At 44.5% G+C, this 24,736-nt stretch overlaps 1 protein-coding gene across 1 annotated transcript in view; it reads left to right on the forward strand.

The window, feature by feature from the left end:
- Nucleotides 1-24,736, forward strand: part of LOC121464389 (collagen alpha-4(VI) chain-like) — a 101,294-nt gene that overhangs the window by 45,332 nt on the left and 31,226 nt on the right. Inside the window, exons 17-25 of the mRNA XM_041677318.1 lie at nucleotides 3,224-3,277; nucleotides 7,504-7,566; nucleotides 7,908-7,973; nucleotides 16,017-16,070; nucleotides 16,200-16,235; nucleotides 19,870-19,932; nucleotides 21,615-21,677; nucleotides 23,554-23,616; nucleotides 24,408-24,470. Of these exons, the coding sequence (XP_041533252.1) occupies nucleotides 3,224-3,277; nucleotides 7,504-7,566; nucleotides 7,908-7,973; nucleotides 16,017-16,070; nucleotides 16,200-16,235; nucleotides 19,870-19,932; nucleotides 21,615-21,677; nucleotides 23,554-23,616; nucleotides 24,408-24,470 (525 nt within the window). The remainder of the gene's footprint in view (nucleotides 1-3,223; nucleotides 3,278-7,503; nucleotides 7,567-7,907; nucleotides 7,974-16,016; nucleotides 16,071-16,199; nucleotides 16,236-19,869; nucleotides 19,933-21,614; nucleotides 21,678-23,553; nucleotides 23,617-24,407; nucleotides 24,471-24,736) is intronic.

Genomic DNA, 24,736 nt, shown 5'->3' on the forward strand with positions numbered 1-24,736 from the left:
GCTGGCCACGAACTCCAAGCTCCACCTGCTTTGCCTCCTCAGCACTGGGATTAAACATGTCTTCTCAGTGACCACCTTCATGTCATTAAACTTCCCCTCTTATTTCCAAGGAAACATCTCATGTCCATTTTAAATTAATTATATACAACTTTGCAAGAGTGATTTTTTTTTTAAATTTTGAAAACTTTGTTTATTGTCAGATTGGACTGAAAAACAACTTTTGACCCTTAGAATTTTTTAAATAATTCTATCACACACACACACGATATGTACTTTGATCATCTATCCCTATTATCTTATCACCCCCCATTCTACTGAACCCCACACCTTTCCAAGTCCCCTTCCTATTTTCATGTCATTTTGTTTGTGGTTCACTGCTTTTAGTTAAAGCTGGCTTAACTAAACATGAGTGAGTGTGTGTGTGTGTGTGTGTATTTATTCAAGCAGGGTGGCTTTCCAATGGCTATCACATTAAGGACTAGACTCCCATCTCTCAGCCACCATTAACCATACAGCTTCTCGAGGGAGGATGTGGTCTCTCCATTCCGTGATGGAATGTTGATGGTTCCAGCCTTGTGCACGCAGCCGCTGCTACTGTGAGTTGACGGGGCAGCGGCCATGCTGTGTCCAGAAGACGGTCTTCCATGCACTCCTCACCGTCTCTTGCCTCTCACGTTCTATCCGCCTCTTCTCCCACAATGGTCCCAGAGCCTCAGAGTGAAATGTAATCTTTTATTTCATAGATTTCACAATATACGTTAAAAGAATTTAAGTTAGTATGTAAAAATTATGGCGTCTTCATATGTCAGGGCCAGGATCCTTCGTTCTTATTCATCTCCTCTCCCTTCCCTTCCTTCTTCCTCCTTCCTCCTTCCTCTTGCTTCCCCTTCTCCATCACAAATAGTTCCCACTTCTGCTCTCCTATTAGTCTGGTGTACGTACTCTTAAGGCAAGGACAGCCTTCCTGACTAGTCATTTTAACGTGCACATTTGACAGCGTCCTCTTCTCTCCATTCGAGGGCCCTTAACTTCAGTCAGCCCCCTCCCAGACTGCCTAGCATTGTCCTGAATTTCATTTCCATCTTCTGTTTTGTTAAAATCCAGCAATTAGACATTTTCTTTTCTGCTAAAGATTTATACTTGTATGCATGCGTGAACATACGCCCCTGTGTGAAGATGTCTGCAGAGGCCAGAAGAGGGTGTTGCATCCCTGATAGCTGGAGTTACAGGCTGTTGTGAGCTACCCTGTGGGTCCTGGGAACTGATCACAGGTCCTTAGGCAGAGCAGCAAGTATCTTTCTAGCCCCAGGCTGTGTTGTTAATACTGCTTTAAAAAGCTGACTTTCTCTTAGCTTTCCTCCCATATTTATCAGCACCACAGATAATCTTCCTTTAAATAGTTGTTATCTTCAAAAAAAAAAAAAAAAGAAAACATGAAATGATCTATTTCTTTTTGCCTAAGATACACCTTGCAGAGTTTCCTTTAACGGGGGGGGGGGGGGGGGGGGGGATGGTCATTGTAAATTCCCTTGGCTTTTGTTTCTCTGATATCTCTTTGTTTTAGGTTTTCTTTTTCTTTTTTTTTTCCCCACAAAGGATATCTCACTGAGTAAATAAATTTGTTCTGAGAGTTATCCCTTCTCAGAATTTTGAGAATGTCATTTCTTAGTCTCTGGCTTTTTTTTGCCTTGGATCTTTCATTATTACTGTTTAGAAGCTATCTGTCAAAATAATTATTTCTTGGCAAGCAACATTTCAAAAACATATATCAGGCTGCATAAAAAAATCCCCATTGCTGTTAGTTTTGGCAGTTTCAATATGATGTATCCAGCTGTACATTTCTTTCTATTTATTGTCCTTGGAACTTGTTAAGCTTTTGGATCTATTTATGCCTTCTGTGGATCTTAGAAAATCTGTAGAAAGTCACCCTATTGGAAGTTTTAGCTTTTGTATTGTGGTCAGCTTCCCATCACATAACAAAATACCCAAGATAATTTACATATAAAGAGAAACGACTTATTTCCGCTCATGGTTTTAAGATTCAAGTCCACTTTGGTAAATCCACTCTTAAGTTTCTGATGGGGGAGTCACAAAAGACCGTGGTGGGGAGCATGTCATGGAGAATTCTGCTCACTTTGTGACTGGAAGAAGGAGAAAAAGAAGAAAGGACAGGGGTCCCAGGGGTCCGCTCAACGGCTCAATCTAGTGGCCTGAGGACCTCCCCCGAGGCCCTACCCCTGAAGTTCCACAGCGTCTCCCAGCACTAACACACTGGGATCAGGACTGAACATGTAGACCTTGGGGAGACATTAAAGACTACACATAGCACCTGTTTCCTGTGTTACAGTGGTTTTCAGCCTGTGGGTCACAACCCCTTTGGGGGTTGACTGACTCTTTCACAGGGTTCACCTAAGACCATCAGAAAACACACATAGTTATATTACAATTCATAACAGTAGCAAAATTACAGTTATGAAGTAGCAACAAAAATTGTTTTATGGTTAGGGTTCACCATAACATGAAGAACTGCATTAAAGGGTCACATCATTAGGAAGGTTGAGAACCACTTCTCTATTATGACTTTATGGATATCTAACTAGAAATGTATGAGAAATTCCCATTTTGTCCTCAACTCTCTCAGTCACCTTTCCACATTTTCTTTTTGAGCTCCATTCCATATAATCTCTCCTCCTCCTTCTCCTCTTCCTTCCCCTTCCTCTTCCACCTTCTCCTCACAACCAAGAGTCTCACTGCGTAGGCCTGACTGGTCTGTAACTTGTTATATAGACCAGGTTGGCCTTGAATCCACAGAGATCAGCCTGCTTCCCCGGTGCTGAGATTAGCAGTGACAGCCACCGCTCACGCTTTGGTTTCTAACTGGTTATTTTTTTACTTCATTCACTTCTGTTTCTCTTGCTATTTAACAAATCATTTTTCAGCTCAAGAAGTTCTATATGAGTCTCCGAAAATCCCATCTGTATCCTGATTTTTTTTCATCGAGAGCCCTAAGAATTTCCTCTTATTTTGCATCTTATTAATGACCTAAGAGTTGTTTTAATTCATCTGGTGTTTGAAGTTGTTTCTGGTGTGAGGGCTACTCAGAGCCCCTGATCTGTCCTAAAGCACCTCCCCTCCCACTCCTGGCTGGAGTGTAAGACTACCTCAAGAAAGCTTCCAGAGTGACCGAGAGGATAAATATTCCTTGCATATTTATTTTTCTTAGGGTGATCGTGGAGCCGCAGGGCCGTCTGGAGAGAAAGGGAGCAGAGGCAGTCGGGTAAAGTATGAGTATGTCTTTACTCTGTCGTATGGCTAATGCGCACACCGACACCAGCAGTTTAGGCTCTGGGAAGGAAGTGTCTGGTGGTTTTACTTGACACTGAGTGTGAAAGGCAGCTCATGTTAGATGACCCTTTGGAAGCTTTCCTTGGGACCTGAAGGATGGAGATGAAGCAAGTTGCATGAATCTAGGACCTGAGCTTTGTACCGTGAGCGTGTCACCCTGCGACTCATAAGCTTCTCCTGGGACCCTGGCACTGACGATGTGGTCTCCCACCAGGACCCTTTGGTCTCAGTTCAGATGTGTCCAGCCAAACTGTACCACCCTCTGCCTCCAGAACATTCCTCACGCTTGCCTGCCCCTGTGACTTTGCCCATGTTGGGTGTCATGCCCCTCCCCTCATGCCTTTTCCATGATTACATCTTTAGTGGTCATTTGAATATTAACTTGTCTTTAGCTTTCTAGTTCCCTTTCCTTCCTTTCCATGATAGTTTTCTTGATGTTATGTGAGGCTTTACTGGGGAGATGTGAGCCAATGCTTCCTTACCCCAGATGGAAACCAAGGACTAACCAAAGTAACTATTCTCCCAAGTCCAGCTTTGTTGAAATAAGAGCGGCGGGCTGGGCTGCATCCCGCCACCCAGCTAGCTTTACCCGAAATAATTACACGGAAACTGTATTCTTTTAAACACCGCTTGGCCCATTTCTATCTAGCCTCTTCTAGGCTAGCTCTCGCACCTGGACTAGCCCATTTTTAATAATCTGCTGTAGCCCACGAGCTGGCTTACCAGGAATGATCTTAACGTGCGTCTGCCTGGAGTGGAAGGATCATGGCGACTCTCTGACTCAGCTTCTTTCTCCCAGCCTTCCGTTCTGTTTACTCTACCCACCTAAGGGTGGGCCTATCAAATGGGCCTAGCAGTTTCTTTATTGCTTAACCAATGAAATCAACAGATTGATATGTGACACTCCCACATCACAGCTTGGTTAAAACGATGAGTTCCTTGGGGTTACTTGCAAGTGTCTGAGTGAAGGGTTATTTAGGAGGTATGCATGACACAAAAGAAACTATCACTAAAAAGGCCACCAGAGCATGGGTGATGACTCACAAAACCTAGAATCCTGAACCCTATGCATGACTGGCAGACAGCTGGACAGGTCAGGTTCCAGAGTCTCCTCAGGAAGTTGGCTGGTTAGAGCATTTCCTCTCCCCATGTTCTTTACTGCCTCCATAACCTTGAGGAAGCCTTGTGAGTCTTAGATGTTTCAGGAACTTCCTGAGACTTCTGAGTTGCTTGTGTCCTGAATCTAAGGTAGCTTCCTCCAGGATAAAATGTTTGAGCTAAGGGTAGTTGCTACACAACACTCCACTATGCCAGTTTGTAGGGATCCCTCTTTTCTTTATGTCTTTGATAGGCATTACTTACTGTCTCCTGTCATACTTATAGTTCTGTATAGGAGAAGGGAGATATCTGCTGCATGTACTTCACCTCCTCCATTCTGTGCCCATGGCAGACATTACTAATTGAGCACAGACTCAAACTTAGCTGGAGGAGCCATCTCAACAAAGACTTGGAGTTGGTGTCTAGTAATCACTAGATTTGCAGAGGAGGCTAAATTTACTTACTTGTCACCACTTGTACTACTTGTGGATTAAAGTGGTGCTTTTATTTCTGGGGTGCATAGTGAGTGGTGTGGACCAGCTTCCTGAGACATGAAAGAGAAGGGAGCCTTTCTTTAGGAAGGTTTACTTCCCAATTAGAATGTCTAACTAAATACTAGACATTTGCGGGTCAGAGTTTGAAACCTGTAGAGTGGACTCTGCTTCCATAACACAAAAAAAACTTTTAAGTTTCAGTTAAATTGAGATGAATACAATAGAGATCTGCCAGGTACCTCCTACCAATGGGGCATTTTGTTATCTACAGGGAGTGGTTCAAAGATAAATGAGTTGTGGCTATGGCCAACACAGGGCTATTACCACGTGTAGGAAATAAAGTTTGCAAAGGGCTATAATACAAGATACACCATGGCAAAGGGTGTGGAATGGTGCAAATAAAGAATCACTGGGACACAGCTGAGGAAAACAAATAGGGTCTTTCTCCTTCAGTCATCAGTATCAACTGAGCATCTGTTAGAATCCAGACATAACTTACAATGGGCGGGACTTCCTGGTGCATCCAGGAAGGCTTCCTCCATGAGGTGAAGATGTGATGAAGTACAAAGGTTGAATAACTAAGAGGTCAAGATGGCTGCCATTGACCTTGAGGCCCTGTGGGGCACTTGAGCAGAGACTGAAGGACAGAGGGGACCCTAGCATTCCTGGGACCATAAGTAATTGTGCTATTTTTATTTGGACATCACTGAGAGGGGATGGGAGAGAGAGAGACACTGAACCAGGGTATTCCTGTCGGGAAAAAGTCACAAGGGAAAGCACAGAGTTGGGAAACTTCAGGGTGGGCATGAGGATGCAGGAATATCAGGTAGTCAGAAAGACAGAACGAGCAGGAGGCTGTCCTCAAAGGCGAGCTGAGGTCAATTCAGTGCCGTTTCCCCCTGACTTTGTAAGAATTAGTTAATCAATCAATTAATTCTTCTCTCATATTTAACATCCTGACTACAGTTTCCCCTCCCTCCTCTCCTCCCAATCCGTCTCTCCTGTGACTTTTGTTTTTCTTCCCACTGAGTCCTTAGGGGCTGTTGGCTGTTTCTGGGTAAGGGAGGCATCCTTGAGGCTACAGACATGGGGAAGGACTCTGCGAGCTCATTGTGCAAGCTGGAAAGAGTCCGGGAAGAAGTATGATAGACCACAGTAGGAACGCTGTGCCTGCCTCTGTATTGAACATTTTAATTTCTCATTAAGTCCATAAAGTGGCCTTATAAGGTCATGTCTAACCCTCCTGAGCACTGGGTTCCAGCTGTGTATCCGTAAGTGTATCTGTAATCCTGCCCCCTCCTTCCATCCATGGGATCTTTCTCTGCCAACCCTACCCAGATACATGGTGGGTAAAGTGGAACCCCCTTTGCTCAGATCCCCTCGCCACTGTCCCACTGTGTGTGATTCTTTGCAGAGCATGGGGATTGCATGAATTTAATTGGTCTTAATAATAAAAAGCCAGAGTCAGATATTAAGGGGTGAAAGCTGAAAGATCAGAGAAGCAGAGCAGCCAGTCACTAGTTCTTCGTGTCTATGAAACCCTCAGACTGAATTGGGTATCCTGTCTGTACAAAGTTCTCAGACTGAATCCTGAGCTCCTGTCTCCTCCCGCCTTATATTCCTCTCTCTGCCCAGCCATATCCTTCCTGTCTCCACCTCCCTAGTGCTGGGATTAAAAGCATAGGATCCCAAGTGCTGGGATCACCTTTGTGTGAGCTCTGTTTCTCTTTTAGACTGATTCAATCTCCTGTAGCCCAGGGTGGCCTTGAACTCACAGAGATCTGGCACTATCTCGGTGGAGACCTCCAAATGCCATGCGCTGCGCCCCCGTGTCTGCGCTCTATGCGCTGGCACCCAGTTACTGAGCTTCGGGCAAGGGGCTGGAGGTTAAAATACATAGACACACACAGAGAGACAGCAACACGGGTCATCCTTGAATTCCCCAAGAATGCCCCCTTTATTGTGTTCAAGGGCAGATTATATAGAGATAGCCACACCCCAGCCAAACCCACCAGAAACCACTCTCCTGCCATCAGGAACTCCTGAAGGTGCTCAGAGAAGCTGTAGGCACTCAGATCAGGGGATTACAAGAAATTCAGGATCTGGGGTCTCACTGCTCCCAACAGAGATCCATCTGTCTCTCTCTCCCAAGTGCTGAAATTAAAGATGTATGCCACCACTGCCTGGCCTTTATGGCTAACTAGTGGCTTTGCTTAATACTCTGATCTTCAGGCAAGCTTTATTTGTTAGAGCACAAGTAAAATACCATCACAGGAAGGTAAAAAGACCAGGGGCTGAGACCATAGGGAGGCCTGGGTCCTGGTGTATGCAGAAGAATTAATTCCGGAGATGTGAGAATCAGGTGTGCAGACACTTCCATAGAGCCCTGCATCGGGAGGCTTTCCAGAAAAATGTTAATGTCTACCTCTCAACCTTGCCGCTGTTTTGACTGAATATGTTAAACCGCTCTTGAGATCTACTCCCCAGTTCCTCTCTTACACCTTTGTGAGCATCCAGTGATTTTATAACGTGGTTCACTTTTCATTTTTTTCCCTTGTGATTTAAGGGTTTGACTGGACTGCCCGGACAAGCTGGACATCGTGGGGAGCCTGGACTGAGGGGTGATCCCGTAAGTAATGGCTGCAGGTTTTCTGTGCAGAGGCAAAGGCTGATCTAGTGTTGGTTAACGAGGGGCCAGCTCAGTCTGTCTTTATGGCACTGTGACAAGCTAGAGATCTGAGAGGCACACTGTCTCAGAGAGGATCCCGCTGTGGAAAGAGGGTGGAGCTTTATTTGGCTCGGGTGTCTGTGATTATTGAGTAAACAGGTCTGGGCACTGGAAGGGTCCTTCTTGGTCCCCTCTTCCCTTTCTTCTCTTCTTTCTCCTTCTCCCTTCTCACCTAGTGCTACGAATGGAACCCAGAGCCTTGTGCATGCTCTGTAGTTACTCTGTCCCCTTTGTTTCCTCAGGGGGATCCTGGGATTGATAATTTCATCCAAGGCCCCAAGGGAGAGAAGGGAAGGCGTGGACGTCAGGTAAGATGGGTGCAGTTTGCATGTGGGGACTAACACAGGTAGTAATGACCATATGCTCTTTCAGAACAATTGGACACGTTGGTTGAATCTGACAGGACACAAAGAGCAAAGCCACAGGACTCTCATTTTCCAGGGCATAGGCGCCCTGGCTGCCACCTCCCCGCGCTTCCTGGTTCTTGAGTTCCTTGTCTAACTATTTCTTTTCCTTACACAAGTCCCCGCCCCCTCACTCTACACTAATAGCATCATAGAGGTGATCTTAAACCTCTTCCATCTTCGGTTTCTTTCCTAAAATGAAAGCATCAGATTTAGAGAGGTCCAGACTCTTCTCTATCTTGAATTTCCCTGCTCCTGGAGGGCAGTGTTGATTTAAATGTCCTTATGCAGTTGCCTTGCTTTCCATCCTAGCCAGAGCTGACTGGTGCTAACTGGGCAGTAGATAGTGGTAAAGATGGGATGCCCGTCTCATCCTGGAGACTGGACCCGTCACGACAGAAGACATTGCAGAGGGAAGAAAGACTGGTCAGCCTGACGGATGCTAGTGTCTTACAAGCAGCCTTAGATTTTTATGGCTCAGACATTAAAATGCATGATCCTGAAAAATGACTAGGATAATGAGGGTATCAGTTCTCATACCTCACCTTCCTAAATTCTGGTCAGAAGGTCTACATAGCTAATATTTGGGTTGGAAGGAACCTTCATTTACTTGGAATTCCAACTTGGGATCCCTTGACAAAGCCTAGGGCACTGGTTCCCCTCTTAGAGTGTGGTTAGCCAGAATCCATGTTGTGATGTCTAGGTTCTGAGTGAAACTCGTCTTGGGACCATTGTTTCTATGTCACTGTGTGGGAAAAATTTCCATCCTGTCATTCATTACAATTGAACAAATGAGTTGTTTCCCTCAGTGAGCTGAGATCAGAGAGCCCTGGAAATGGCCACGCTCTGGGATTGAGCTAAGCACACAGTGAGGGATCAACCCTTAACCCCTGGACCTCTGGATTGGCATCTGGAAGATGGGAAGGCTAGAGAAACCATTAGTCTGTGAGTCATTGGTTGTCATGGGAAGAAACGTCACGATTGCAGCGTAACCATGGAACGCTCTAGCTGTTAGGAAGGGCCCCAGGCTTTGGAACACACTGTTCAGGGTGGTGACCACCACAGCTCCACAGCTGTAGTGAGAGCCTCATGACCACAGCTCCCGAGGGCCTCCATCCCCGAGGGCCTGTTAATCTTGACTCCATTCCTGTATTGTGTGTGGAACAGAAACTGTAACTGTTTCAGAGAGAGACATGTTCGATTGGATTTTGTGTTTCCTGTGGCTTCTCCTCCTACGCTGGGCTCAAGGAAGGGTGTTAATGAGATATGCTTTGACTAGACTCCTGACAGAAAATCACTTCTTTGCAAAAGTAGTGCATGCTAGTACAGTCTGCCCACGATTAGAAGATAGACCGCCAGGGGGCAGTCTTTCCTTGCTAGGATTTCTGAGAGGCAATGGGATCAGTGTCACAGTTAAGATGGGAAAATTCCTCTGTGAAACTGTGTTTCCAAGCAAGCAGAGAAATTGTATTTTATACCTAGTATGGGGAAAGAGTGGAGAATCATTCCTGCAGGTCACGAGTTTGAAAGCGCTCTCTCTCTCTCTCTCTCTCTCTCTCTCTCTCTCTCTCGTGTGTGTGTGTGTGTGTGTGTGTGTGTGTGTATTTGTATATTCCCATGCCTGTAGCGGTCAGGGGTTGACACTGGGTATCTTCCTCAAAGCTGATCATGGATCAAGAGCAACACTTAGCTCCAATTATGATCATTGCAGTGATTTTTAAAATAATAAAAATGAGAATGGGAATGTGGCTCAGCTGGTAGCGTGCCTGCCTAGCACACACACAGCCCTGGTTTGAATCCTAGTGTGCCCCAGCTGGGCGTGGTGGTGCATGCTGTAAACCCAGAACTTTGGACGTGCAGGCAGGAGGGTCAGAAATTGAAGTTCATCCTTGGCTCCATATTGATTTCTAGGTCATCCACGTTATATACATGAGACCCTGTCTAAAAAAAAAGTAAAATATTGAGATAGTCAGCATCTAATGATAAGAGATCACTTACATACTCAATGTTACTTTCACGTGGTGCAGTTGGGTTAGGCAATGAAACATAACAAAGAACACTTCTTATTTTTGTTGTTTGTTTTTGAGACAACCTTACCATGTAGCCCAGGTTAGCCCCAAACTCACTGACTACCTTCCTGCCCCAGCTGTCTAAGTTCTGGAATTCTAGGCTCATGCTGCCATGCCTGGTTTTCTGCCGAGAGTCCAGCCTTCTGCAGGTCTGGGAATGAGATGCAGAGTTGGTGAGAAAACACACAGACTTCCGAGGGATAAAAACTTCTTATTTAAAATTATTCTTTCTGTTGCTCATTCTACTCGATTCTTTGTCCCTTCTGTTTTTCTACCCTGATATTTCCCTGCTGCCTTTTTCCTGACATCTTCCTTCTACCCTATTTATTTTTCCCTTACACCTTATATGCCCAGCACACTCTTTCAAGCAGTATAAAAACCACAGTGTGGCTGCATTCTATTTTTTAAGTGAATTATTACAATGAGTACAAGTAAAAAACAGCATATTTCCCATTTCCTTTACATGATTAAACATTTTATTACAGGTGAAAAGCAAATTATCCCCAAGAACCCACATACAGTTAAACATTTATCTTTTAGGCTTCTTATAGATCAGAACCTTTCAGCCATGACTGTTTCCACAGGCAGCAGTTTTTATAATTGCCAGAAAAGCAGGTTACTGGTCTCCCTTTCCTCATTTCAGGAGCCTGTCCAATTATCTCAACTAACCATCCAATTCCTTGTCTTCTAGTCATATGGAGTCAATTGTTTAGAGCTTTGCTTTAGCTATGATGCACACTGAAACCTGTGAAACACATTTTCCAAAATCAGAAAGAACTTGAGCTAACTCCTGGGACTCAAGTGTTTTCCTTAATCATTGACCTAAACCATCGTCTGTAGGACTCCTCAAGAGACGCTCGTAAGCCTGAGCTGCATGACAATCTCTTGTTCCTATTTTCTACCCTCTGCAGCCTTTGATTCATCAGGGGCGGGGACAGCATCTTATCCTACCTTTAATTTTCTCTCTAAACTAACCTCTATCATAATCCTTTACTACATTTGTTAAAAACTCGTCATCATCGAAATTCTATTTAAACTAACACTATTATTGTATAAAATCTTTGCTTTAGATAAACAGTACAGCTTAAGAGAGTCATTTTCATAATAATCCACAGATAAAAATGCCCGGTAGAACGGGGTATTTCCATGAGATAGTCACACTACACTAAAGGTAGTGGGGATCCCCCGATACCATACAACATGCTAGAAACCAGAGAAAATTGGCAGTGGCAAACATATAAAGGCACAGCAGGAGCAAGAGACATTCTGGAGCTGAGCCCTTGGGGTCTTGCCTCACTGAGATTCACCCATCAGTGTCTTGCATTCTGGTGGGCTGATCCCCTGAAGTCAGTTGTCACCTCCTGCTCCTCTGACATGGACACCAGCAGTTTTCTACATATTTTCCGTTCCACTCCCCCTTTTCTCCTTCCTCTCCCCATCCCCTTTTCTTTCTCCTGGGAATTGAAACCGGGACCTTGTGACAATAGGCAAGCACTCTACCACTGAGCCACATCTTCAGCCAGACAGCTTTTCTCCTTATGGAAAACATCCATGACATAGTGGTAAGTGAAAAAAAAATCACAGGTTTGCAAGAGTGTATTCAACTTATGACCACACTTATGGTAAAAAAAAGTCACTTCCTTTATCACCAGAATGTATGCATTTCTTTCCCTTTGCATTCTGAGTTATTGACATAGTCCATGAAGAGCTTGTATAACTTTTTATTTAAATGTAACTGCAGGAATGAATAGTAACCATTACCGTATTTGCTTTATGTGTGTGTGTGTGTGTGTGCATGTGCATGTATGTGTATGATGTTTTTGGAGCTACTTGAAGATCAATTGAAAGCATTACAGCACATTACCCATAGTATTCAACAGATATAGTTTAAGACAAAGGAAACCTCTCTATACTGACACAATAGAGTACTCACACTACAGAAACCAAATATTTATACATTATTTTCTTTTTAAAACTTTTAAAAATTGAAATAGAATTATATCATTGCCTCCTTCCTTTTCCTCCCTCCAGCCCCTCCCCACTACCCTTCCTCAAAATCCTCCCATGCCCCACCAATTCTCAAGCTGATAGCCTTTTTCTTTGATTATATTTGTTACATACATATTTATGTATGTGTATGCAATACACACATACACACACAACCTTCTGAGTCCATTTTTTTGTTGTTTGTGCCACACATAAACAATATTATTTTCTGCACAGTCCATGGTCACCTTTTTCTACTTTTCTCATGTCTTAGTTTGGGCTACTGTAACAGAATACAGCAGACAGGTTGTATTAAACAACATTTATTTTTACACCAGGCACTGGAAGACTTGGCATGTGATGAAAGCCCAGTTTCTGCTTCATGCATTGCCTTCTTGGCTGTCACCTCGCAGACAGAGGGCTGGGGTGCACCAATCCCACCCTTAGGACCCAGCTCACCTCCCAGAGGCCTGATTCCTTCAGATGGGGATTAAATTTGAACACGTTTCCTTTGGGGGAGCACACTGACGGCTAGCTTTCATAGGGACAGAGGTGCTGTGCGGATTGCTGGGGAGAAAGGTCATCAATGGTATCGCACAGCGCTGACCCCTGAATTGTGCAATACCAACTTGCCGAGTGAGATGCGTTCACTGGTGCAAGCTTGGCATGAAGTGCAGTATTGGAACTGTCACTCATGGAATGTTCTCCAAGCCCATGGTTGTCAGGGCATCTTGCCTTTTTATTTTTCTTTAATCCCAGCAGTCAGCACGTTGCTCATTCGCTTAGATGACATTGGCATTCCTGAGCAATTCTTTTGCTACACGTCTCCCAATTAGCACTTGTCTGATTATTTCTCTACATCTAGAGGCAGGCTGATTCTTCCTTTTCAACGTATAACTTAGTAATGCTATTCAGGAGTTTGGCTTGGTTTTGGTGATGCTGTATCTGGCCCCTTCATTAAGCTATGGTCTCCAGCTTTTCTCTATTGTGAGTATATTTTACCTCTTTTCTAATAAATAAATAGTTTGAGGAACGGTACTTACTCCAGGACTGTGGCAGCCTTTCACCCAGTGGCTCCAGCTTGTGTCCCAGTAATCATTTGACTATGCTGGCGGCACAGTGCTGTCTGCTATCAAAGTGAGGTGACAAATCTTTTAGGAGAAAAAACCCTTGCTATGTACAGATCTGTTATGAGAGGCTTTATTTAGTGTCTTCCCCCACATACAGCCCACTTCAAAGAGAAGTTCACAGAAGCATTGACTACAAACTGTGAGGACATGGAAAAGGTGCAGAGGAGAAAATTATCAATATTTCCAGTAGCTGAGAGCAGAGGAAATCAGATAAGATTCCACGGACTTGTTAAAAATGGTTTTGTGTGTAACATATGCATATTATATTTTAATGTATGTGTGCATTGTGTGCATGGGGGAGGGGAGAGGGAGGACATGTGCATATGCCATGGTACACACGTGATGGTCAGAGCACAACATGTGGGAGTTGGTTCTGTCTGCCATGTGGGTACTAGGGATCCAACTCAGGTCGTCAGGTTTGGCAGCAAGCGCCCTTTCCTGCTGAGCCATCTTGCCAGCCTTATATTTGAGACAGGATTTCTGGTGGTTCTGGAGCTCACTGACTTGCTAAGCTGGCTGACCAGTGAGCTCTGGGGATCCATTTTGCCCTTGTCTTCCCAGCACTCGGTTTACAGTTGTGTGCTTCTGCTTTCCTGTGGTTGCTGGGGTCCTCAGGTCCTCACACTCTTGTCCTAGGTGCTTTTTACCCACCGAGCCATCTCCCCAGCCCCTAGAGGTAGTGGGATCCATGAGAATGGAGTCTAAAGATGAGGTAGACTAAATTTTCATGCAGTAGCCAACTTTATTTAGAGCATCAGACAATTTATATTCTGAGAGTTAATCAAGGTCATATGACAGAGCTCACGTGCGTTCAAGCTGCATACGATCACAAAAGAGCCTTGCCCATGAACATTATCTGAATATCCATAGTGAGATGATGAGCAATCTGAGTAATCCTGCTCTCTTTACACCTGGGAGGGGCACACAAACACAGAATTCTGAGAACAAAGCTGTGCTTAGAAGGAGCGGAGGTCACAGGACTCTCGTTTTCTCACAAGCCCTCAGAACTCTCCTCACATAGCTCCATTCTGGGATAGTCTTTAGACACCTAGCATAGTATTTTTCTTTTAAAAAATGAGGAGTTGTCATTTTTCTTTATTTGGGATAAAATTATTCTTTTAAATAATTTGCCTTAAAAGAACAGGACCACACCACACAGTTCTCTACTTTATAAAGTTGAAGAAGATGATTTAACTTTGACTGTTTCACACTTGTGTGTAAGGTGTCTTGGCCATGTCCACTCCCAATTCTCCAAATCCTTCCCATCATGTGCCCTTCTCGCCTTCACAACTTTTCCTCCTTGGATTTGCTTTGGAAGCCACTGGTCGGGCCAGTGCTACCGCTGGAGTGTTGACTGGCCTTGCTGGCGTGATCTCGTGTGGGTAACAATATCGGCAGTGAGGTCAGGAATGCAATGGCCATCTTGTATCCAGAAGACATCCAGCATTTCTCGGCATTCCTGTCTAGTCTCTGGCTCTTATATACTTCCTGCCCCCTTTTCTTCACTGCAGCCTGAGTCTTAGAGGGTTGACCTAGACAGTTGTGAGTCTCTGCGTTCGCTGCTGTCCACTGCAGAAGCTTCTCTGAGAACAAAGCTGTGCTTAGAAGGAGCAGAGGTCACAGGCTTGCTGAAGAGTATTTGATCTGCTGTCACAGACCAGCATAGTGAACCTTGTGCTATTGTCAAAGGGACATAGGGAAGGACAGCGACTATATCAATATTCAGAAACACAAGAATCTAATGACATTTACTTCTTTGTGCGTGCGTGTGTGTGCGTGTGCGTGTGCGTGTGTAGGTGAGAAATCTGTGTTGGGTATCTTCCTTAATTGCTCTACCTTATTTTTTGAGACAAGGTCTTTCACTACTCACTGTTTTTGCTAAGCCATCTGGCTAGTGAGCTCCTGTCTTTCACACACCAGTCCTGGGGTTATAGGCACACACCTCTGCTTCAGCTTCTTTGTGGGTGCTGAACGTACAGATCCCCACTGGGATGGAGGTTAGCTGTTGAGCAGTGCTGACCAATGGATACTCTGTCTCCACACTTCCCAGTATGACAGCTACTAGCCCTATATATTTGTACTGGGATGTAGCCAGTGCTGATTTTTAATTTTATTTCACGTTAATTAAGTTGAATCATCACATATCGCCAGCAGCTTTGGCATTGGACAACACGAGTCTACAGAATAAAACCAGGACTCTGTTGTTTTTCCTTCGGCACAAAGGCCGTGCTTTTATCTACTGCTGTTTCAGCCAGCAACTGTGACTCTGCAGTGACTGGCCTGCGTCTCTGGCATTGGCCTGGAGGCTCAGGCTGTGGCCTGGAGGGAATTCTGTTCCCACAGGCACTGGCTATGTCACTGCCACCATATACAGTTTTTCATTAAATCTCTATCATTCTATTTATCAATAACTCTTGGGAGTCAAGGGCTGGAGTGAAAACCTGCTAGCTCAGAGAGGTTGAGCAACTGCCCTTCTCTCTTTGCTGGCATCTCTGAAAGAGTGTCCCCTTCACTCTGCTAAAACAAAAAGCACACACCACAGAAAGTCCCTCCCAACTACCTCCCGTGGTCTCAATTGTCTTACAGAAACCCTCTGAGTCTCTATGACTACTTTCTGTCAACTAGTTGCTAACTCAGCCTCCTGAGTTGATTTTATTTAATTAACGCAAACACACACTTGGGGTTCACAGTGTGATTGAATATCTCTCCCACAATACTCTGTGGCATTTAAACAAGTCTTTCTTTTTTCTCTTACTTTTCAGGGAAGTGCTGGTTTCCATGGACCTCTAGGGGAAGTAGGCAGTGCAGGACCTCTGGTAGGTGTAATTGCTGGAGGGGGAGGTGGACTCCGTTGCAGGAGAGCTGGGTAATAGAAGAGAGGGCTAGGCTGCTGCAGGGCTAACTTGTTTCCTTTTTTGAGATCTTTTCTTCCTTTGTGCTCTTAGGGATCACCCGGAAGACACGGCCTGCCAGGGTTGAAGGTCAGTATTTCTGGACAGTTCTCTTTTTCTACAAGTAAGGCCTATTTTTATGGTTCTCTCTGAGGTCAAGGGGAGAGCTGGTTGGCTGTTGAGGGGGCACAGGGATCACTGGGAAGTTATTGTGGAAGAAGGGAAAGGTTAAAATGGCCTCCACCCACTAAATTTCATTAGGTTTTAAAACAGTACTTTAGAGAAGAGCTCTCATTTCTGAATAAAAAGACATTTCTGGGTGAAGGCCAGGGCTCCCTGTGTGTGCACGAACAAGCACACACTGTGGAGATGAAGGGAAAGGGCTGAGGCCAGGGTGTCTCCAGAGGAGAGTGGGTGTAGTTTGATAGGGGGCTGGGGACTGTTCCAGGGAGGAATCTTGTTTTACCCAGATGGTGCATAGGATGCTTGTTCTGGGAGGAATCTTGTTTTACCTTTTAGATGCTTGCCCATGTCAGCTCATGGAACTCTTCCCATCGCTCCTGTTCCATAGGGTCAGGAGAATGGCCTACAATAGCCATTGCTTTTGGTTTAGAATGAGTGAGTTATAAAGTACATAGCAAGTCAAAGCAAAAGAATAAAAAAGCAAAAGATACATACAAAGCAAACTGTCATCAAATTGGGTGTTTGGAACATCCAGCAGAAATCAGCCGGGGAAGCTCTGGGGATGGTATCTTCAGATCCGGCATTCACAACGTTTAGTAGACAACAACAGGGGAAGCTGAGGCAGTGACCTGGCAATTTCCAGGTCACTTTGTCTCCATGGATGAGCTTCCCATGGCTGAACTTTTGACTACCCCTCCCCCAAAGTGATATGGGAGTCTCCTCTGTGTGTTGTGCATACCATTAATGAATAAAAAAACTGTTTTGGACATATAGCATGGTAGAACTTAGCTAGGCAGGGAAAACTAAGCTGAATGCTGGGAGAAAGAAGGGCGGAGTCAAGGAGAAGCCATGGAGCTGCTGTTGGAGACTGATGTGCTGAAACTTTGCTAGTAGGTCACGACCTCGTGATGATACACAGATTATGGAGATGGGTTAAATTAAGATGTAAGAGTTAGCCAATAAGAAGCTAGAGCTAATGGGCAAAGCAGTGATTTAATTAATACCGTTTCTGTGTGGTTATTTTGGTTCTGGGCGGCTGGAACAAACAAGTGGTCTCTTCCTATATCACAGGATAAACAGCAGTAACTTCTGTTGGGATGATTTTTAATTTAACTGTTCCCAAGATAAAATGCTTCACTCTTGGGCTGTTTGGCTCTTCCTTGCCCTCTTCACAGAGTTGGGAATTGGCAGCCCATCTTCAGACAAGGGGGCCTGAGATGACCCCTTCAGACAAACATGCTTAGGTCTGAAATGGGGGAGTGAGCCAGCCCCACTTCCAGAGTCAGCTTCCCAGAGAGTTCAAACAGTAGCAGCCAGTTTAGCAATTTACTAATGTACGTCCCAGTGCCCTAGCCCCAGAGTATAGTCAGCTTATCTGAGCTTTTACAGAGTGAGTTCAAGGCCAGCCTGGGCAACTTAGTGAGACTGTCTCAAAATGAAAAGTAGAAACTGGTGTGGGGTGTATCTCTGCCTTAAAGCTCTTGCCTAGCAGATCAGCTAGCAACTTGAAAGGAACTTGCCAGAGACCCCACAACTGACCGATTCAAATCTAATGCCCAAATCAAAGACTTTGATGCTCTTTTGAAGATTTTGTACACAATCAGCTTAATGCCTGTAGGCTTCTCTCAGATGCAGTCTGACCACACTCCACTCATGCTTTAGAGACATGGGACCAGCTTGGCTCACTTTGCTGTTGTTGCCATCTACCTCTTTTCCCATCGACTCCCTGCCACATCCTTGTCATATATTTATCTGTCCACTCTTGGTCACATTAATTGAGCGTCCTTCACTTTATGATTTTGTTTTCTGTGAACCCCCTTGCCCTATTTCTTCTATGTTCTGTGTACCTGTTGTTAATGAATCACACAGCTTCCTAATAGACCCCCACTATAGTCAGTCATGTGAGGATTCTTTCTGTCACTCTGTCATCTGGAACAGGAATGAACTTATGAAAACTATGGGATGTAACTGGATGCTTCTTCTTTTCACAGATTATCAACATGATGGGCTCTTTGCAGAGGCCTGCTTGTGTTTCTATTCAAGTTTTTAATTAATAGTTTTTCCTCAATAGATGAATGGATAATGAAAATTTGGTTCACCAACAAAATGCAATTTAGCTCTAAAGGAAATAAAATCACAAAATTTGTAGAAAAAAGGATGGACTTAGAATGTATACTATTAAGTGGGCTCACATAATCTCAGAAGGAAAAAACAGATTATCTCCCTAATATGTGGATCCTAGCACACATATTTATCATAAATGTATACATACAGTACAATATGTAGAAGGGAGAATAAAAAAGCAGGGATGGGGTGAGGTGTAAGGGTCACCCTAAGCTAAAAGTTCAAGAACAGCTTGGCCAACATAGTAGGACCACATTCCCAAACCTCAAGTGAGGCCTCATTCCTGACTGCCACAATGTTCTGTTTCCAGAGTAAGATAAAGGTCCTTGACACTAGGGTGTCTATTGTTATGATAAACACCACAACTCAAAACAAATCCGTGAGGTGAGGTTTCTTTCAGCTGATAGGTCCACATAACCATCCATCCCCAGGGAAGTCAGGGTAGGAACTGAAGAGGAGACCATGGAAGAATGTGGCTTAGGAGAATGTGGCCTACAGCTTGCTCTCCCTAGCCAGTTCAGTTTGCTTCCTACATACCCCAGGATCACCTGCCCAGGGTTAGCACCACCCACGTGGGCCCTCCCATGTCAATCACTAACCATAAAATGCCCCACAGATACGTCCACAGGTCAGTCTGGTGGGGGCATTTTCTCAAGTGAGGTTCCCACTTCCCAAGGGATTCCAGTTTGTGTCAAGGTGACATAACACTAGCCAGCACATGAGAGCTGAGTCCATGTATCTTAAAGAGAGGCAGACGGGCTGGAGAGATGGCTCAGTAGCTAAAATGCTTGCTGCACAAATGCAGGGTCCTGAGTCCCATCCCCAGAACCTACGGGAAGAGGCAGAGGCAGGGATATTCTGGGGCTCACTGGCCGGCTGGCTTTCCGAATTAGTGAGACCCAAGTCCCAGTGAGTGACCCTGTCTCAAAAAAAAAAAAAAAAAAAAAAAAGGTTGACAAGTCCTTGAGGCAGATCACCAAGACTGACCTCTGGTTTACACACATACACACACACACACACACACACACACACACACACATGCACACAAGTGCGCACGAGATAGTTTTTTTTTGAGATACAGTTCTTATGCAAAATAGAAAAGAGTTTGGGTTATTTAAATAAAGGAATTCTGACCCATCACTGGTGGAACTTCTCGAAAGTGATGTATGAAGACTGGGAAGGAAAGACAGTAACAATCAGCCCCTGCATTTTCTCAGTCAAAGGGGAAACCCCTCAGATTCTTTCTCTGGCATGGATCCATTTCTGGGGAGGATTGAGCACAACCAAACCAATCCAATCTTTTTCCTGTGACTTATCCTGAGGGCTTTTAAGGGATGTCTTACAAAGCTGTCTTTAATAGAACACTTGCTTTGGCTGGAAGCTCTCTGAGTATTTTTTTTTTTTTTCATTTCTGCAGGGTATGCGTGGAGATGCTGGTGAACTGGGTTCTCAAGGAGAGCCTGGGTATCCAGGCCCACAGGTTGTATTGGGAACTGGGTTTTAATTTTAAGGAGATGTATTTGAAACCTTTTCTTTGTGTGATATAAATTTGAGTCAGAATGACCCTAAGGAAGCTTCCTGGCCTTCCAAAGCTGCTTGAACAGCCCCTCTTTTGGAAAGGTCAAACCACAATAGCTGGTATTGATTAGACTCCACGTCCTTGCTACTAACCTAGGTCTTGACACCGGTTCACTCATTCTGCCATCTGGGGGCTGAGTAGGTTTATTAGTCCATTTCACAGGGACAAATACAGAGGGTGGATGGAGAAGGTGGGAAAATTGGCCAAAGTCACACTGCTCATGAGTTGATAGGGTTGGAAATCGAAGTTAAAGTCAACGCTCTTTGTGAATGTCTCTGGAGCTATGATTCGAGTTGCTCCAAAGTTGAATTTAATTCTTTAAAACTGTATTCCATCAGCAAAGCACTTTCTTGGTGTCTGTTATGCATGGGACTCCCTCCTCACAGTCCCTGGGGTACTTAGACCAGCAGGATGTGAGTCTTCCCTTAAGGGCTTCAGTCCATTGAGGGTTGTAAATTACAAAGTGTCAAATGGAAACCCGAATTTCCAAGCAGCTCATTTGGAACCATAAAAAAAAAGCCAAACCTACCATTTTCCAGACCTTCACGTTGTTTCTTTCATAAAACAAATTACTTCCAAGTTCACTGCAAACTTAAAACTGACAACACTCCCATCGACTCCTCTCCCCATCGCTAAAAATCCTGTGCGTGTCAGACGATAATTTGAGAAGCTGTCTGCTGATGTGGGTGGCAAAGACACTCAAAAGAAAGAGCAATCAAAGTGTAATTAGGGCGTGTTTGCTTTATGACAGAGAAACGGCATTAGGAGGATATAACGAAGAAGCCTATTTTCCCGTTTTCTCTTTGATCACTGGCTCATCTCAGATTCGGACCCCTGCTACTGCCATGTCCCTGCTTTCTTTCCTTTAGTCACCGGGTTCTGCTTCTTTGAAAGGGCTGCGCATCGTGCTGAGAACCATAAGCGAGATAATCGATAGAACCCGTCCTCCGTTCTCACCTTCCCACTGGGCTGTGGGGGTGATGGTCTATTTAAATCAGTGATTGTCAATACCTCACCTGGGAGACTAGAAGCCAAGATCAATGCTTCCATTAGGGAAGTATTTCTTAGAAAAACCGGAGAAAAATTAAAGTGTCGAAATCAGTAAAGCAAAACAGACCCGGAGGAAATAAGCAGCTCTTGCCGTTGCAACAACTTAGAGCCACTCCAGGGGACCTCTGGTTCTGGAGAGAGAAACAGCTGTCATCTGGCCTGTGCAAATAAAAGGGTCCTTTCCAAATGAGAGGGACACCGTAACTGCTGCCCTCAGTCCGCTCTGTCTGGTGGGTGAGGACATGATAGCACTTTCAAACTCCAGTGCTTGGCAGGTCCATCTGGAAAGATTGCTAAGGGCATGGATGCCAGGGACCAATGTCCTACCTTGTAGATGGAGGGAGTGTAGAGTGGGCGGTCCGTGAACACATCAGTGTCTAGATATGACCTGACTCATCTTGGTAGAGACTACACAGTGATGGGTCTGGTCTGGGTACCTTTGTTCAGCCGTCTTCTGAGATGATTTTGCACTTGCATGGGGCATAAATGACTCTGTAAAAATTGGTTGAATTTTAATATCTCTTCTGGAACAGGGACCCAGAGGAAGGCAAGGACCCCCAGGAATTTTTGGCCAAAAAGGGGACCTGGGTGCCCAGGTAGGTTTGCAAAACAAGTAGCTACAGTACAGCTGCTGCTGAGCAGTGGCTGACTCATGCCTCGGAGGACTCATTGGGTGAGCTGTTTGGGATCTGTGAGTACCAAAGACTTCCAGAACATCTAGTTTGATGATGTTGGCATTGGTATCAACTCTGTACCCCCTTCATTTTGGGCACACAGTGACCAATAAGTTCTGAGTTTGAATCTCAAGGATAGATCACAGCTCGTGTTTCTGTACAGGAGGCACGTTTACCTTGCCCATTCCTCATGAATATGAAAGGGCATCCTTGACTGTGAAGATAAAGCCTCAGAGGCTGAAGGAGAGGCAATGACTTGTACAGATAGCAAGTGGTCAAATGGACTCCAGCTTGGGTCTTTCTAGTGCGCATTCCACTGTCCATCTAATGTCTGTGGCTAGTGGAAAGGTCAGAGAGACTGAGCTGTGTGGTCAAGTGACTTCCTGAGGGCAGGGACATTTGCCTCTGTTTAGACACTCAAGCAGCAGGATTTGAGTAAGGTCTGCAGTTTCCACCCACTCAGAATGGCAGCCATAGGATGACCAAAGCCATAGTCCTGTCCTCAGTCTCACCCTGGGTAACAAAGTCTAGTTTGCTGCTTTTAAAGCTTTTGGAACACAGCTATCTGCCTGCCTGCCTATCTGTCTGTCTGTCTGTCTGTATCTATCTCTCTCTGCCTATCTGTCTGTCTGTCTGTCTGTCTATCTCTCTATGTATATATGTATTATCAATCAATCAATCAATCAATCAATCATCTATATCTATTGAAGCAGGGTCTCACTATGTAGTTCTTACTGGTCTGGAACATACAGAGATTTATCTGCCTCTGTCTCCCTAATGCTGTGATTAAAGGTGTATGTTACAAGCCCTGGCTAAGCTGTTATTTAAAAAATCTCACTGTGGGGGCTAGACAGATGGCTCAGCAGTTAAGAGCACTGGCTGCTCTTCCAGGGGACCCAGGTTTGATTCCTAGCACCCACGTGGTGACTCACAGTTGTCTGTGACTCCAGCTCCCTGCACATCATTGCACATAAAATAAAGTTAAATTAAAAAAAAACCCAACTCATTGTGATATTGTAAATGTTATTCAAACAGGTTTCCAGTTTGGAGTAGGTAAAAGTCTAGGCTCTAGTTTCCCTGATATTTTGATCATGTCACCTTTCCCAGATAGTGTATAGATAATTCCCCCCAGTTCTCAGTATTTTGTAGATTTAATTCTCACGTAGTAGACTTTGTGCTTCTTCCTAGACTTCCCCAGCCTACAGTTTAACTGCATCTGCTATGCATTTTGCATGTTGGAAGATAACAGTGCTTACATCTTCATGCCAATTCCCTTCTTCCTTGTGAAGATACAGGCAAATGTTCTGTTCCTGTAAATAGCATCACAGAGGTTCAGGGAGATTAAGCAACTTGCCACCCAGACAGAAAGTAGTTGGATTGGCCTCTGACTTGGGTCTGGAGGTGGTGATTCATGAACACATTGACAATTCCAGACCATTTCAGTAATATACATGTTCTTGACTCATAGTGGGATTATATCCCAATGAAGCCATCCACAGCTGAGAATGTTAGCATGGCCAGCCAACATCGTAGTTTAGCAATACAGCCCTGGAGAGTATCGGTTGTTGACTCCTGTGGCTTCATGGGGGTGGCTCACTGCCAATACCCAGCATCACAAGACAGTCTTGTATCAAGTATGAGTATCCCAGGAAAAGGCAATATTTGAAGTATGGGTTTGACCATATGCATATGATTTTTCCTCTATTATAAAGTATAAACCAAAAAAATTAGTCAAATTGCTATAAGCCAGGGGCTATACGTAGTAAGATCCATGATTGTAGTCGTGGTATCATTGCAGGGGAATCCTGGGCCTCCAGGACCAAATGGCTCAAAAGGACGGGCTGGACCCAGAGGAGTGAAGGTGGGTATCAGAGAAGAGACGCTTGGGGGATGACTTTAAGAGCCCTTTGGACTTTCTTCTTAGGCAGCTCTTTCCCTGCTGTGTGATCATTTCCAGCATGTTTCGGATGTTGATGATGCTATTGGCTGTCTCTTAGCCGATAGCTGGAGAATGCATACAAAGAAGGAAATTATATAAACTGACCTACGGCAAAGTGGCTCACATATATCAGGAGGCAAAAGCGCACTGACAGAGAGACACATGGACTCATTGCAAGTGTACATTCTCACACCCACACCTGGGAAAGTGACAGTGATAAAAACGCTCTCATTTATTCTGTGCATCTACTCTCATCGTCAGCACAAAGACCACTGGTATTCTTACAATTGATTTTATTTAACTAACACACACACACACACACACACACACACAGAGAGAGAGAGAGAGAGAGAGAGAGAGAGAGAGACAGAGAGAGACAGAGAGAGACAGAGAGAGAGAGAGAAACATACTTTTGAATCCAGCTTCTTCGTCTGAGAGGAATCATGCAGGATTTGTAAGTGTGGCTTATTTCCCTTAACACAATGAGTTACAGTGGCATCCATTTTTCCTGCAGCTAGTGTGTCTTTTCTTTACAGCTGTATCCAATTCCACTGTGCATTTGTGTTCCATTTCCAAGAAAGCCTTAAGTCTGTCGACTGTATGGTGATGCTAACGGCTCGAAAAGTCTGACCAAACAACCTCTAAGGAAAATGGCACAAAGATGCATAAACTCATGAGAGAAAACTAATCTCATCTTTCCTCTCTATTAAAAGGGAGAGCTTGGCCTTGCAGGAGAGAGAGGCCCACTGGGTCAGCGAGGACCAAGAGGGCAACCTGTAAGTCTAGTTTCTGTTTGTTGAATTCCTTGTATTTTTCTTATTTGGTCTATGTTCTTGTTATAAAAGAATTCCCTTGATGATTTAACTTGGGGTTACCAATGTGACATAATGGCTTGAGCTGTTGAGGATTTAGTCAAAGGTTCGTAAGTTTCACATAAATAAAGAATCCAAAAATGTGCTGGGGTTTCTTTTGCCTTTTCATTGTTGAAGACGGAGTGTCTGTGAACCTCTTCTATTTGATAAGGAAGTTTTTCAAATATCTG

The sequence above is a fragment of the Microtus oregoni genome, unplaced genomic scaffold, assembly GCF_018167655.1.
Source record: "Microtus oregoni isolate MIOR12 unplaced genomic scaffold, Mior012 000028F_ref0000031, whole genome shotgun sequence".
NCBI classification, from domain to species: Eukaryota; Metazoa; Chordata; class Mammalia; order Rodentia; family Cricetidae; genus Microtus; species Microtus oregoni.